The following is a 14,938-nucleotide window of genomic DNA, read 5'->3' on the forward strand; positions in this document are numbered from 1 at the left end:
GTAGCCAAAACTGCTCTCCTGGAGTCAATAAAGTTTCTTTGTAAAATTGATGAGGATCATCAGTACTTTTGAAAAAGGGGAGTCTATTCAGTTTTGCACAAAGCACTACAAAACTAGTGATGACCCTGTAAAGACTACTTAGATAATGGGCCTACATTAATGTTACCAAAATATTACCTAGAGTCTTTCAATCCATCAACTCATCTTTTGAAGGTTGGCATTTCCCAGCAACTCATCTTTTGAAGGTTGACATTTCCTGGGAGCAGGGGGACGGGGGTAAAACTTTTTTAGTCTTAAAATTTAGATTAAGCCTGATTTTTAAAAATCAAAATCCCCGTACCCCCCCCCCCCGCGCCCCGTCCCCTACAGCTATTACATTCTTCAATATCATCTTAATACTACAAGGACTGGATTTTGTTCATCTTTGCTAACATTCAAATTCAACTATTTATGCCATGAATTTGCAGTTTTGCTTTTGCATTATATCCCCAGTATATAAAAATGGATCATTTCAAGGCATTTAAAGTAAGAGGAGTAATGTAGAATTGCTGCAGGTTAAAATGACATAAATGCAAGAAGTGACTAGGTACAAATATGAAACGCGAGTTTTTGTATTCTGTTACAAGTGAATCAGCTATGTGCTTTATAAAGGCTGCCAAGAAACAAAAATGTAAAAGGACTAAGTTTAATGACGTGTACCATGAGTTGTGCCAGATTATGTTAGAATAGTGATCTCTGCCCTTATGTTTTATCTGTCATAAAATATTAAGGAACTTAAAACTTTCAAACTAATTGTGTTTTATTCAAAGTATGTTGTTATTTTCTGGCAAACCAGCTGTGCATTTCACTATGAAATTAGTAAATTATATCACTGTTGTGGAAAATGGGACCAAAATTACAGAGGTAATATTCACAAGAAGGACAGGTGGTAAGTAGCATGGTCATATGCGTGTGAATCCAGTTGCAAAGTTAACAACCTGTGTAGTGCTTAGAGAAACATTGGAAGCTCTTACCAAAAATCCTGTATTAAATCATATCTGTTAGACATGAGGCAATGTTAGTGATAGTTGTGTGGAAGAACTGGATGAATTATAAGTAAAGGATTTGTTTTCTGATAAAACTTTTTAATTTACATAATAGGAATTAACTTAGGTGAGTTGCAAATATAGAAGAGTAATAAATAATATTTTTGTTTATTGCTAAAATCTAATATTGCTGGAAAATTAATTTTTTTTTCTTTTTGAAATTACTACTGTATCCTATTTCCTTTAGGTTTATTGTATTTTTTTTTTAATTCTTGCTCTTCAGCAGGAAGTTTATCTACTAGTTAGCCTATTATTTTTTTCTCATTTCCAAACCATGGCATATTTGGACAAATTTTCTTATTGATTTTTTATACTGGCAGGTCATTTTTTTCTCCCATATCTGTCTTTTATGATGACTGATTTGTTCTGATATCTGTTTCAACTTTCAGTAGTCTAAGATACACTTCTTTTTCAGACTTGATCTGTAATTTCCAAAGCTGTTAGATTTATGATAAGAGCACTGACCAATGTGTTGTTAACTTCTGTATTTACTTTCCACCCAGCTTGAGCTCCTGCCATATTTGTTTATACCTGGGATTTACTTATGAGTTGAGAAACAATTTTTAAAGTATGACTATGTAGTGTAATTTATCAAGCAGTTATTATCAGAGGGAAATGCTTTTAGATTATTGAAATCCTTGTACTCTGGAAAATGTTATTCCTACTAGATTTTTATTATTCACTTTTTCCTTATCAACGCTCTTTGATTTTAAATAATATACTTAACTTTCATTCCTTGTTCTTTGCTTTTATTCATTGTTATTGCTCTTCAGTACCCCTAGTCCTCCAATCTCTCAGGTATATCTTTACTTCTTTGTTATCAAAAAACTGTTTCTAGGAATCATTTATTTTTTTGTACATTTACTGTAAAATTCTAGTTTTTAAAAAAATTGGGGGCCAAGGACAGCTCAGTGGTAGAGTGCTTTCCTAGTATGCATGAAGCCCTGAGTTTGATCCCTGGCACTGCAGTCAATATATAGCATTTTTATGTAGTTACAATATGACTTCATCATATTTGGTGCAAATATGCTCTTTTTATTCTAAACTTAAATGTGCTTACTTTATGAATTATACTTTGTTTATTTGACTATGTTCATCAACTTTATGATTTTTAAACTTTGGAGTAATAAAAAAAGATACTGCCTCTCCAGAAAAATTAATTGAGTCTTTAATTTTGTTTTACTACAGTTTCTAAAGTAATTTTTGTGGAACACTTTTACAAATTAGTTTGACAAGACATATTGAAAACCAAGAAAATGTCTTCATATTTCATCCTTTTCTTTAAAAATTTAAATAATAAAGTATGACATTTTGAAGTAAGCATAATCTTATTTCATCAAATGCTTTGAAATACTAAAAGTTATGCCAATATTTTTGTGTTTTCCAGATTATTGCTCGGTGGTAACAATTGTGGATCAGACAAACGTAAAGTTAACTTGCCTGTTTTTTAGTGGAAACTATGAAGCCCTTCCAATAATTTATAAAATTGGAGACATTGTTCGCTTTCATAGGCTCAAGGTATAATTCATACTTTTTATAACTTACATTCTTTTGATGAGAACTCTGCCGTTCACTGAAGCTAGTTAGCACTACTTGTTTAGTTGCTTTGTTTAGAGCATGACATCAGGTGTTTCAGAAGATAAGAAATGTAAATAGTATCAGACTCCAAATAATATATAGTGTGATATCACTTCATTTAAATGAATTTCCAATTCTTTAGATGCTCAGATTCACACTAAGACCATTCTGTGTTCTTACTTTCAAATATAGATTCATGATATGAAAATTTTGGTAAAGGACAGGAGTAACAATCATAATAAATTAACTTATTTATTTACTTAATTTTTGAAACAGGGCTCTTGCTATGTTGTCCAGGCTAGCCTCAAATTCCTGGGCTCAGGCAGTCCTTCTACTCAACCTCCTGAGTAGATGGGATTATAGGCATATGCTACCAGGCCTGAGTCAATGCTATGATTTCTAATATCATACTAGTTTTATTTGTTTATGTTGTTTGTATTCCCTTTATAATGTGGCTAGACACTATGGTTTTGGTTTTATGTTTTAAATGTCTACTCATGATTGTGTGTTTCATCCATATTGCTTTCATGGTTTTGTTTGTTTTCATTGATAAATGGTACTTTCCTATGTGAACGCATCACAATTTTTATATTCATTCTGTTGTTTCTAAATGTTTAGGTGATTTCCAGATTGTGGAAATTATAAATATTGTTATGGACTCTTTAGTTTAGCTTTTAGTTAATATAAACATATGTTCAAGCACATACCTATATACACACATACATTTTAGTTAGGTTTATACTAGCAAGTGTGGTTGCTAGGGCCTTAAGATGTACTTTTGTGTTCACCCTAAGTTTTTCAAAGTGATTGCTACCACTTTACATTGTCACTAACAGCATAAGAAAGTTCTAGTTGTTCCACATTTCACAAACACTTGATATTTTCCATTTAAGATGTATTGTTGAGTTTATATTACTATCTCATGGTTTTAACTTGAATTTTTGTGAATATTTATGAAGTCGAGAACATTTTTGAATTCATGTATCTTCCAAAATATGAAATAGCCATTTTTATGTATTTTCTTTTCTATGGGATTTTTATTTCCCTTTCTTATCTTATTGTGGAAGTCCCTTATATATAAAGGTTGTAGATCTTTTTAGTCAAATTATATGGATTGTGAGCATTTTTTTCCCACTGTACAAAGGTGAAGCAGCTGTTTTCACACATTGGACAATAGCTATCTGGTCAGATAGAGAAAAGAGACTTAGGAGATGAGCCACATGATCACCACATCTCTATCTGGGTACAGTTTCTCAACAATTGCATGGCAAGCTGGAATGTAACCTGTTGTTCTACTAAGATAAGGAAACTAGGCCAAAATTCAAGACAGCTAAAAGAACTTGGATCTTTAAGATGAGGTACCAGAGAGGAAAGAACTATTTATAAGGGGATGTCAAGAAGTCTATTAGTGTTAGAGATGGGGTTGGTGTCCATGAATTCTTGACTGAAAGCTGTGCTGTACATGGGAAGGAGGAGAATACTTAAGGATTACAAGAGTTGCTCTCTGACAGAATTATGTTTGAACATGAAATAGATATTAGAGGTCTAGCATTGGGGATGCTGCAGTTCAGCCTACTTAGGGATAAATAACCTTGATAATACCTCTTTTACACCTTTGACATTCAGCTGAGAAAACCTAAAGCCCTTCATCATAAAGGGAAACATCCTAGAGTAAGGCCTACTACAACATATTTTGTCAAAACCTGTAAGAAGATCTACAAAGAAGACATGTTGCAAGTGAGTCCCACCAAGATAGAAGGACTTTGGAAAACACCATGGGGTTTCCATAGATTGTGTATAACAAGGCATAAAACCAGGTCTTCTTGGATTTAAGGTGTTTAGCCATCAAATAAGTGACTATGAAGAGGTAACACAATTCAGATTCTTACAGTGTCTACCAAAGGAAAAAAGAATACTAAATAAGAATATAGGAAAATATTACCCAGAGGCAACGGAGGAAAAAGACATTCTAAACAGATTCCTTGGCCCAGATGTTAGATTTTTTTAATTAAAACTTAAAAATAGATATTTATAGAATATATAAAATACAATATATTAAGAAAAATTTTTTTAGCAAATGAAAATGTAAATGAATGAAAAATCAAATTACAGCAGAGAAATGGGAACTGTTTTTAAAAGACCTAATAGAAATTTTAGTAGTTGAAAAGAACAGCAAATAAAATGAAAAATCTAATGGACAGGCTAATGAGCAGATTAGATATATCAAGTTAATTTTCACATAGAGCTAAAGAAACTACCTAATCTGAAGGAAAAAGGATTAAGTAAAAATGAATATACCCTAAGGGATTTTTGGAAGAATATCAAGTGTTGCATTATATAATTTGAGAAGCAACAGAAAAGAATGTGGATGGGGAAAATATTTTTTAGAAATAAGGACAAAACTTTTCCAAATTTGATGAATAACATTGACTTAAATGCACTGAATACAAGGTAGATGAAAATAAAAGACACCTAAACAAATTACGCGGAAACCAGTGTAGAAACCAAAATGAAGTATGAAATCAGCTGAAAGAGAATTGAAATATCCAACATATGGAACAATGGTACCAATGAAGCAGTTTTTAAAAAGCAAACAGCAAAGAACAAAAAAATAAATAAATAACAAGATAACAAAGTACAACCATAGTGATAATTACATTGATGTAAATAGAATGAACAGTACAGTTACAAGGAAAGGATCAACTGAATGAAAATTTAAAAACTATAGGTATATGACCTACAAAACATGCTTAAAATATAAAGACACAATTTAATTGAAACTAAAACTATAGGAAAAAATATCCAAGCAAGCAGTAGTCATACAGAAAATGAAATAACTACACCATCAAGCATATATTATTAAAAAGATTTTTTTAAGAGAAAGGGAGCATTTTATAATGACAAAAATGTCACTTTGTGAAGAAAATATAACAATTATATATCTAGTAAATGAGCCCCCAAATTCAGAAAGCAAAAAAAAATGTTCATGGCTTGTCAGCTCTCTCAATCACAGTGAGTAAACTAGCCTAAAATGCATTTATTCACAGCACACACTCATCTTTTAAGTATTCCAGCTTTTAATCTGTCATTAATAACTGTCACTTACTATCCCTTTTTTCCTTGTGTAAATTATATCTTAGTAAAAATAATGTATAAAAACTTGGTAGTCAATGACTACCTCTTTGAAAATGTAAATATGTTTTGTACAGTGTTGTAGAATTTTATATGATAACTTATGTATATTGATATAATACCAGTTGAATTTACATTTCATGTTAGTTCAATGAAAAATATTAGAGAATTACATGTGTGTGTTAATTATGCTGGAAAAATTTATAATCTTTCACGTTTCTTTAGCTCCTAAGTTGTGGTTGATAAACTATTTTGTTAGTATCTGTTTTCTACTTTGCTCTATTTTCTTAGATTCAGATATATAAAAATGAGCCTCAGGGTATCACCAGCTCTGGGTTTGCATCTTTGACATTTGAGGGAACCTTGGGAGCTCCTGTCATACCTCGTACTTCAAGCAAATGTTTTAACTTCACTGCTGAGGACCACAAAATGGTAGAAGCACTACGGGTGTGGGCATCTACACATATTTCGCCTTCTTCCATGTTAGTACAGTTGTGTGATGTTCAGCCTATGCAGTATTTTGACCTGACTTGTCAGCTTGTGGGCAAAGCAGAAGTGGATGGAGCTTCATATCTTCTAAAGGTACATTTAAATACTTGAAATTATAAGTTATTACCATATTTGAATTAATGAAACATTTTTAGCATTCATATGGAATAAGTTTACACTCTAATAAGAACTTAAAATTTAACTTTTTTGATAAGCCTAAATATTCATGCTATCTACACTTACTTCTTTAATACTTTCCTTCCAGAGAAAAATATTATTATCAGATCTGTATTTTAAATACAGTGTGATTTATGACATATTTATTTATTATTTTAGTAGTAATAGACCTGTTTTCTATTTAGCTGTTTAGCTGTTTTCTGGCTAAATAGCTATCCTTGTTTAGCTCATGAGTAATTTTTGGAGGAATGATCTGCTATTTTTCTTTCTTGGGCATTTGAACATTGCTTTCACCATGTTTTTTTGTTTTGTTTTGTTTTTTTTTTTTCTCTGTTCTCTGCAATTATAGGGCAAAGAACTGAGTGGAATGTTGTATCACTTGGACAAATCTTAGGGATTAGTGTTATTATCATTAAGCTTGTCCATTATTTTAGTTAGCTTTTTTAATTGATTTTTAAAAAAATAAATGACAACAGAATGCATTACAATTCTTACTACACATATACAGCACATTTTTTCATATCTCTGGTTGTATATAAAGTATATTGACACCAATCCTTATCTTCATACATGTTCTTTGGGTAATGAGAACAACTTAAAGGAGGAAAAGTGTTTGTGGGGCTCATGGTTTCAGAGGTCTAAGTCTATAGATGGCTGACTCCATTATTCTGGGGCCAGGAGTTGGCAATCTATGGACTAAGAATTTTGAACCATGAGCCCCCAATAAACTTTTCCTCCTGTAAGCAGTTCTTGTCAGGTATTTTGGTCACAGTGATAAAAAGCTGACTGAAACACTCATATTAAGGGACAGTGAAAAACAGAAATTATTAAATAAAATATGAAGGGTTAGAAATTGAAAATAGAATCTTTATATACACAGAATACTATAAGGAAAGTTGATCACGTCAAATATGACAAAGCTGAAGCTAAAGCAACATAAAATCATTCAAAGATAGAAGTCATGCTCTGTGGCCAATGTGATATCTTTAAACAGCGCAGTTTGTAATTATTATATATTTTCAATGACAAGGAATCCATCTTTGGGCAGAGAGCATATTTTGACTGCTGTCCTGTTAGAAAATTCTTAAATTTTGCATTAAATTTTGTGGCTGATGATCTATATTTTTTTCTCTTAAAAAATAGTGTGTTCTTGTATCTTACTCTAATAGATAACTTTTTCAAGTAAGTAAAAGGAACTTTCAAGTAACTTTTAAAATATGGCATTAAAAAGTAAATGTAAGAAATTAAATTAGTAAATCTTGGACAATTTTATATAAGCCTAAAAGTCTTTGTGTACCTTTTGATGCAACAATTTTATTTTCATGAATATTTTAAAGAACTGATTTAAAATGTGTACAGAGGAAATTTAAAAGAATATTTGTCTTATAGTACCAAAACTTAGGGGAAAAATTCAGTAACCGTAGAGAATTAAATTGTATGAACTATTTATATGTAATAGAATGCTCTCAGACTATAAAATGGCATTGTAGATATATACTTGTTCAGATAGTTTTTTGGTTGTCTATACTGTGAGTAATATTGTTTCATTGGTTTACAAAAATATACATAAACATAGCAAAACTATATTGAAAAGCATATATAACTTTGCAGTATTTTACTGTTAACTCTGAAAGGTAGAATTATAGCTGATTTTATTTTTCTGATGTTGGATTTTTCTTATGTATCAGGAAAACATTATTAAATTCTTTTTCAAAACCAGGAGGAGGCAGACCTTACCTTAAATGATATCTGGTCAACATAACTATGTAGTATCATTATTTCCTTTCTCAACCTGGGTATGATACTAGTATTGATCCCTTTTTCGGTAATTGCAATGTAGTTGATTTAATTTATTCAGTAACCATACTTTTACCAATGGTGTGCAATAAAGGCATAAATTAATAAGTCTGGAAGTCTAACATTATTCTACCTTATTTCTATTATTGTTGTTATACAGCTTGTGTTCTGTATAATACTTATAAATTAAATTTTATTTAGGTATATTCTGTTTCCTTAATGTCCACAGTGTTGTTGAAACCTCATCTTTATATTTTTATTTATTTATTTTTTTTTTAGAGACAGGGTCTCATTAATTTGTGTAGGGCCTTGCTGAGTTACTGAGGTTGGCCTTGAACTTTTGATCCTCTTGCCTGGGCCTCCCAAGCCCTTGGGATTACAATATTGTGCCACTGCATCCAGCTCTTTTATTTTATTATTATTATTGTTTTTTAAATAAAAAAGCAGAAATCATGCGTAGCCAGAGCTGATGGATCATTTGTATGTCTAATCTCTATTGTGTTTTGGAAAACATAAAATAATGTGAGCCAGAAATTGTCATATTCAAGGGATTACTGTTCAGATTTGCAATATTTACTTCTTTGTATGGAAGCATCATAAGAATGCTGTGTAACTAAGAATGAGATGAAATCTTATATAATAATTTTATTTATGTAAATGTGAACCAAAATCCTTGATCAAATATCACCAAACAGAATCAACAGTATAGTAAAAGGATAATATACTATTATCTAGCATAATTTATTTTTATAGTTCAGAAGTTGTATAATAACAGGAAAATATAGTAATCTCCATGAGTATTAAAAATTATATGCTTGTCTCAGTGAATGTTAATATATTTATGAAAACATTTAATTTAGCAAGGTAATATTAGAAATATGCCTCCCTAACTTTTTAAACAACATGTCCATCTTATACCAAACAAATTGTTACTGATGAAATTTTAGTGTAAGATACAAAGCAAAATTATCTGCTGTCTTCCTAATTTGTAATATTGCTCAGGAAGTCTCATGAATTCAATAAGATATGAAATGAGAGATTTAATTCTTAATGAAAAAGAAAAAAACACAGTAGTATTTCTATGATATCAAAATTTCAGGTAACTAAAAAGCTACTTATGTTAATAAAATTGCTCAATGAGTTAACTAGTTTAAAATATTTTAAAATATGTCTTTCCTGTATGTCAACAAATAAAATAACATAATTGAACAAAATACCTTTCAGATTGGCAATGAATTCGTAAAACCTGTAAGTTCTTGCAAGATATACCTAACCTTGTATGAAAATAGCTAGAAGACTTTACTGAGACATTAAAGTAAAATTGAAGCATTGAAATTTTTGATTCTTCCCTGTAGTAATTTTAAATAAAATATAATTTTAATTAAAATCACTGTTTTAATAGACTATAGTTTTGAAGCTTATTATAAATGATCAAAGAATGAAATAAGAAAGTTTTGGTAGTGCGAAGAGCCTTCTGTATCAGATATTTAAAAGTTTTAGAAAACCACTCAAATTAATACTAAGTAGTGGAAGAGATGAAGAAACTCAGAAATAATCCTGTATTGTACATGCAACAGTTTATTTGTTCTTAATAGTAGTAATTAAATGTATGCCTTTAAGTAGCCACACTACTCTAAATATGATGTATATTATTTATAATTATACAATTACTAAATATGAACTATGAGTAATTTGAATGTAAAGAAATAAGAATCTATGAGCCTAGAGGAAATATGAAATACTGTTAACCATATTTTTTTCTTCCATGTTTATATAGTATATACATATTTTTAAAATTGCATTCAAATTAGTCAAGAAAAGTTGTTTAAAGGTGGTTATTATCTATTTGGAAAAAAATTACATATAATTATTATAAATATACAAATACCTACCAAATTGAATTTTAATGTGATGTTACAAAAGTTACATAATTAAAATTATGTATGTGTGTACGTAAACAGGCAGTTTACTCCCAAACAATGTGAAAGTGCCTCCTATAGTGAACAGTTCACATATAACTTTTTACTCAACAAAAACTTAGCTACTAATGGCCTTTTATTGGCCAGAAGCCTTACAACTAACATAAACCATCAACACATGTTTTCAAATAGATTTGTGTATATTTTATGGTAGTAAATGATAAAATAGACATATTTACATAGATTCAGTGCATTCACAGCATAGCTTTTTCTTCATTTTTTTTCACTGTTTCTAGACTAGGTGGTTATTTTGCAAGTTCTTTTTCTCAAATTATCATAGCTCCCCTAAAAATATATATGTATATAAAAGTGAATCCATGTTTTTCAAGGGTTAGCTGTGTGTGTGTGTGTGTGTGTGTGTGTGTGTGTGTGTGTGTGTGATTTTCATTCAATTAAAACTAAAGCATAAGTCAGGCGCAATGCGCAATGCCTATAAACCCTAAGGCTAAGGAGTCTAAGGCAAGAGGATTGCAAGCCAGCCTCAGCAAAAGCAAGGTGTTAAACAACTCAGTGAGACCCTGTCTCTAAATAAAATACAAAATAGGGCTGGGGATGTGACTCAGTGGTTAAGTACCTCTGGGTTCAATCCCGGGTACCTCCCCCACCCCCAAAAAAACTAAACCATAAAAGCCGTTTTACAACTTTTTACCCTCTAACCCCATTCTCAAAGACTCTTACATTGATCTGTAAAGTACAGAATGTTAAAGGCAAAAACCAGTACACAAAAAAATTAATGAAGTCTGGACAGAGAAAAATGTTTGCGACATAAAATATTACTCATTTTGACATGATTGTTATTTTAATCTTCCTATGGTACCAGCATTATTCATTACTGTGCCCTGACACTATCTGTCACTGATCTGACCTTTTCTATAAAAATCTGGTGTGTTTGGGTTTCTATGTCAGGTCCTGAATTCAATAACTGGATCACAAGAAAATTTAAAAAAAGTAGAGAGAGAGAAATAAAAGATCTAGTGTTTTCTTTTCAAATAACCTGTCTATTCTTGTTCATCCATACTTTTCTAACATTCCCACATCACACCAGCTGTCCTTCATCATCATACTTATTTGTGGCACAGCATAGTATCTCTTAAAACCCAAGCACAACATAGACTATTCATGTTGTGAGGAAGGGGGAATGAGTTCTCATCTTGTGCCCCGTGTCCCAGCACCTTAAGGTAGTTTACATAGCAGTCCAACATAGGTTTTTTTTTTTTTTTTTTTTTTCCCAGTACCCATTATTTTCATTTAGTTGTATTTTTAAAATCTAGTGTAAATAAAACATTCACATCTTTTAAAAGGATTTTCTAAATAAGAACAAAATGGAAAAAATTAACAAAAGTCAGTATATTTCTAATGTTAATCTACAAAATTTTTAAGATAATTAGTGTAGGTACTCAAAAAGGTTCATACGCAAGATGACAGCTATAGTATTATTTTAAATAACAAAATGTGAAACCACCCAACTGACTAATGAAGGTTAGTAGGGTAAATTTGTGCCCATCCCTATTAAAATAATATTACAAAGATATGAAAAATTGTGCTCTATATGTGTAATAAGAATTGTAATGCATTCTGCTGTTGTGTATTTAAAAAAATAAAATCAAATGATTTAAAATAATAATATGAATACATTGTAAACCACATTGTAGGGTATTATTTAAATTGCTTGATAAAATACTTAATCATAAACTATAGAGAAAAGTGATATATTTTAGTCAGCTCTTTTGCTGCTGTGACTAAAAGACCTGATAAGAACAATTATAAAAAAGGAAAAGTTTATTTAGGGGCTCACAGCTTCAAAGGTCTCAACTATAGACCACCAACTCCATTCCTAGTGGCTCAAGGTGAGGCAGAACATCATGACAGAAGTGTGTGGTGGAGGAAAGTGGCTCACATTATGATCAGAGAGCAGAGAGAGGGACTCCACTTTCAGATACAAAATATATACCACAAAGCACACCCCACCTTCAGTTACACTGAGTTAATTCCATCAGGGGATTCATGGATTAGGTTAAAGCTCTCACAGTGCAATCATTTCTCTTAAGCTTCTTGCATTGTCTCATACATAAGCTTTTGTGAGACACCACATCCAAACCATAACATTACATAAAACCAATTTATTTAAAAGTTTTAAATATATACACTATGTATACAAAAACAATAGAAAAATGAAATAGAACAGTATACTAATATTTTGTCTATGCTCATAAAAGTGAATTTTATTTCTTTATGTTTTCACATTACCAATAGTTTATCTTTAATAATTTTATAATTAGAAAATAATATGTATTATATTTAAAGTATTGCAGATATTTAAGTGCATACATTTAATTATTTAAGTACTATTAATACAAAATAAAACTTCTACATTTTTTTCATAAATATCATTAAACTTTGCTCTACTCTTCCCTTGGCAGGTATGGGATGGTACCAGGACACCATTCCCATCTTGGAGAGTTTTAATACAAGACCTTATTCTTGAAGGTGATTTAACTCATATTCATCGGCTACAGAATCTGACAATAGACATTTTAGTCTATGATAATCATGTTCGAGTGGCAAAATCCCTGAAGGTAATGTTGAGTGTTATAAAATTTTTGCTACTTTATGTTTGTGTTATTTATTTTATTTTGATGATTTTGGTCCACATAAATGTTGGTGATAAAAGATTACATTTATAAGTGATAAGTGAAGTCTAGAAATTAGCTTCAAATTTATGTTTTTCTTGAATTTTTAATTTATAAAATATGTAACTAAAGTCACCTAAATAAATTAGAATATATAATAGATTATTTTTTAAATTAATCTTTCCTGATATCTTGTATCCATCCATACACAATTTACTGTGTAAATAGTAAGGAAAATTTTGTCAAGTGACAAAGGATTTGTAAAATATTGTTAATAAATTTTAAACTTGTTAATTGATTTGGTAGATTCTAGATGGCAACTTTGTACTTACTGGTTTAAGAAAGTGGTAAATCCTCTCCAATGTAATGATTTAGTTGTGTATGTTTTTATGTACTGTAAAGTTTATAGAATTTGTTTACTGTTTGGGGGAATTTGCTTATAGTTTTTAGTGAAAAATGCACTGTTTAGATATGGCAGTTCCTATTAAATTAGAAACACAAATTCATGGAATATTTTTCTTCATTTTGTTGTATTTTATTTGAAAGTATCCTTTGTAACAAATAATGGTACCATGATTTATAATAATAACATTTGCTAAGTACTTCATATGAATCCGGTACTAACCTATGCTGTAAGTGCTGTCACCATCTCATTTTATAAATGAGACAGTGAGGTTTTCAGAGGTTAAGTGAACTTTCCAGAATTCTACAGCTATTTGATTATGCCAGTGATTGAATCCACAAAGTCTGTTTCCTGAAGTAATCCTTTTAAACATTAAAAGGAAATGTTCTTATTGCAGATGTCTTTCTGCCTATTTATGGAAGTTAAAAGGAAATAGTAAAAGTGCAGATATGCATTTCATTGCTCAGTTTCCTTTTGTAAAAATGTAAAATCCATGGAGAAGAAAACACTTCCTCTCTCACATTGTGTTTCAAATGAGCTCACCCAACTCAAACAATAAAATTGGGTTAAAATTAGGGCTTTGGATATAATAAATGCACTTTCTGGTTCTTTAGAAATGTCTGTGTTTATGTGTGTGTACCCGACATATTATTGTTGAAGATATACTTTGGGTATTTTTTTTCTGTGAAAGATACTGTCTGTACTAGTATCTTTTCAAATGAAAAATTATGATAAATCCACTTCTGAGGTTATTTTTAGTACAAAAGGAGTTCTTTTATGAATAAAAAGGATTTACATTTTAGAATCACCTCAGTTCCTCATCATGCATATCTACTGATTATTGTAATTCCATTTTGTTTCCCTCTGCACTTTTGTGAATTTTTATTTCCTTACTTGTTCTGCTTTTTTGTCTAAGTCCTGAACAGTACTTATTATAGTACTTTCCGTATTGTAAGGATGAAATGATATCTGTTGGTTAATGAGTACATGAGTGAAAGGATGCTGTGAATTTTTTCCAGATTTTTTCTTTTTAACTTCTTGCCCACTAGATGGTGATATGAGCACATATTCTAATTAAGAAAATAGGTGGCATGTTGTTTCTCTCAAAAGACTTCATAGTTATATTTTTTGTATGCAGGACAATTTAAAAATGAAAATAATTGTCTCTGTGTTTAAGTATTATCTTTATTATATAATATGCTTTTGTGCTTGATATCTTAATTTCTGGCAACTTCTGTAAACATTCACATTTATGTATGAAATCTTTAATCCCATGGCAGATATAAGTGAATATCAGTGTTTCAAGACAACGGTTTAAGTTTGCATTTTAATATCAAAACGCATGGAGCAAATTCAAAATTTGTTGTACAGAGACAGGAAAGATGTGTATTTTTTTTAAATAAAGGAGTAGTTAATGCAAAATAAAGCTTGATGTAACCAAATTTTATTAAACAATACATTTTACAGCCTAAATTACCTTTTAACTCATTTCACCTTTTTTTCTGAATCTTGCTGTTTAAGGAAGTTATGTCATTCCCAGAACATTTTACACACATGAAGACAAATTGAGATTCTGTCTTATCTTGACAGTTTTGAAAATAACTATAAAACATATAATGTCATAATTATGTTTTGGCCTTTAGCAACCCCTTAATTAACTGTAGCTTA

The 14,938-nt window shown here is 30.5% G+C and overlaps 1 protein-coding gene across 3 annotated transcripts in view; it reads left to right on the forward strand.

Annotated features, from left to right (window-relative positions):
* Nucleotides 1-14,938, forward strand: part of POT1 (protection of telomeres 1) — a 104,148-nt gene that overhangs the window by 58,348 nt on the left and 30,862 nt on the right. For all 3 annotated transcript variants that reach the window (XM_081286355.1, XM_081286353.1, XM_081286354.1), the window contains 3 exons: nucleotides 2,473-2,603; nucleotides 6,087-6,377; nucleotides 12,658-12,813. In XM_081286355.1, coding sequence (XP_081142481.1) covers nucleotides 2,473-2,603; nucleotides 6,087-6,377; nucleotides 12,658-12,813 — 578 coding nt within the window. The remainder of the gene's footprint in view (nucleotides 1-2,472; nucleotides 2,604-6,086; nucleotides 6,378-12,657; nucleotides 12,814-14,938) is intronic.

The sequence above is a fragment of the Spermophilus citellus genome (genome assembly GCF_964194105.1).
Source record: "Spermophilus citellus genome assembly, chromosome: 3".
Taxonomy (NCBI): Eukaryota; Metazoa; Chordata; class Mammalia; order Rodentia; family Sciuridae; genus Spermophilus; species Spermophilus citellus.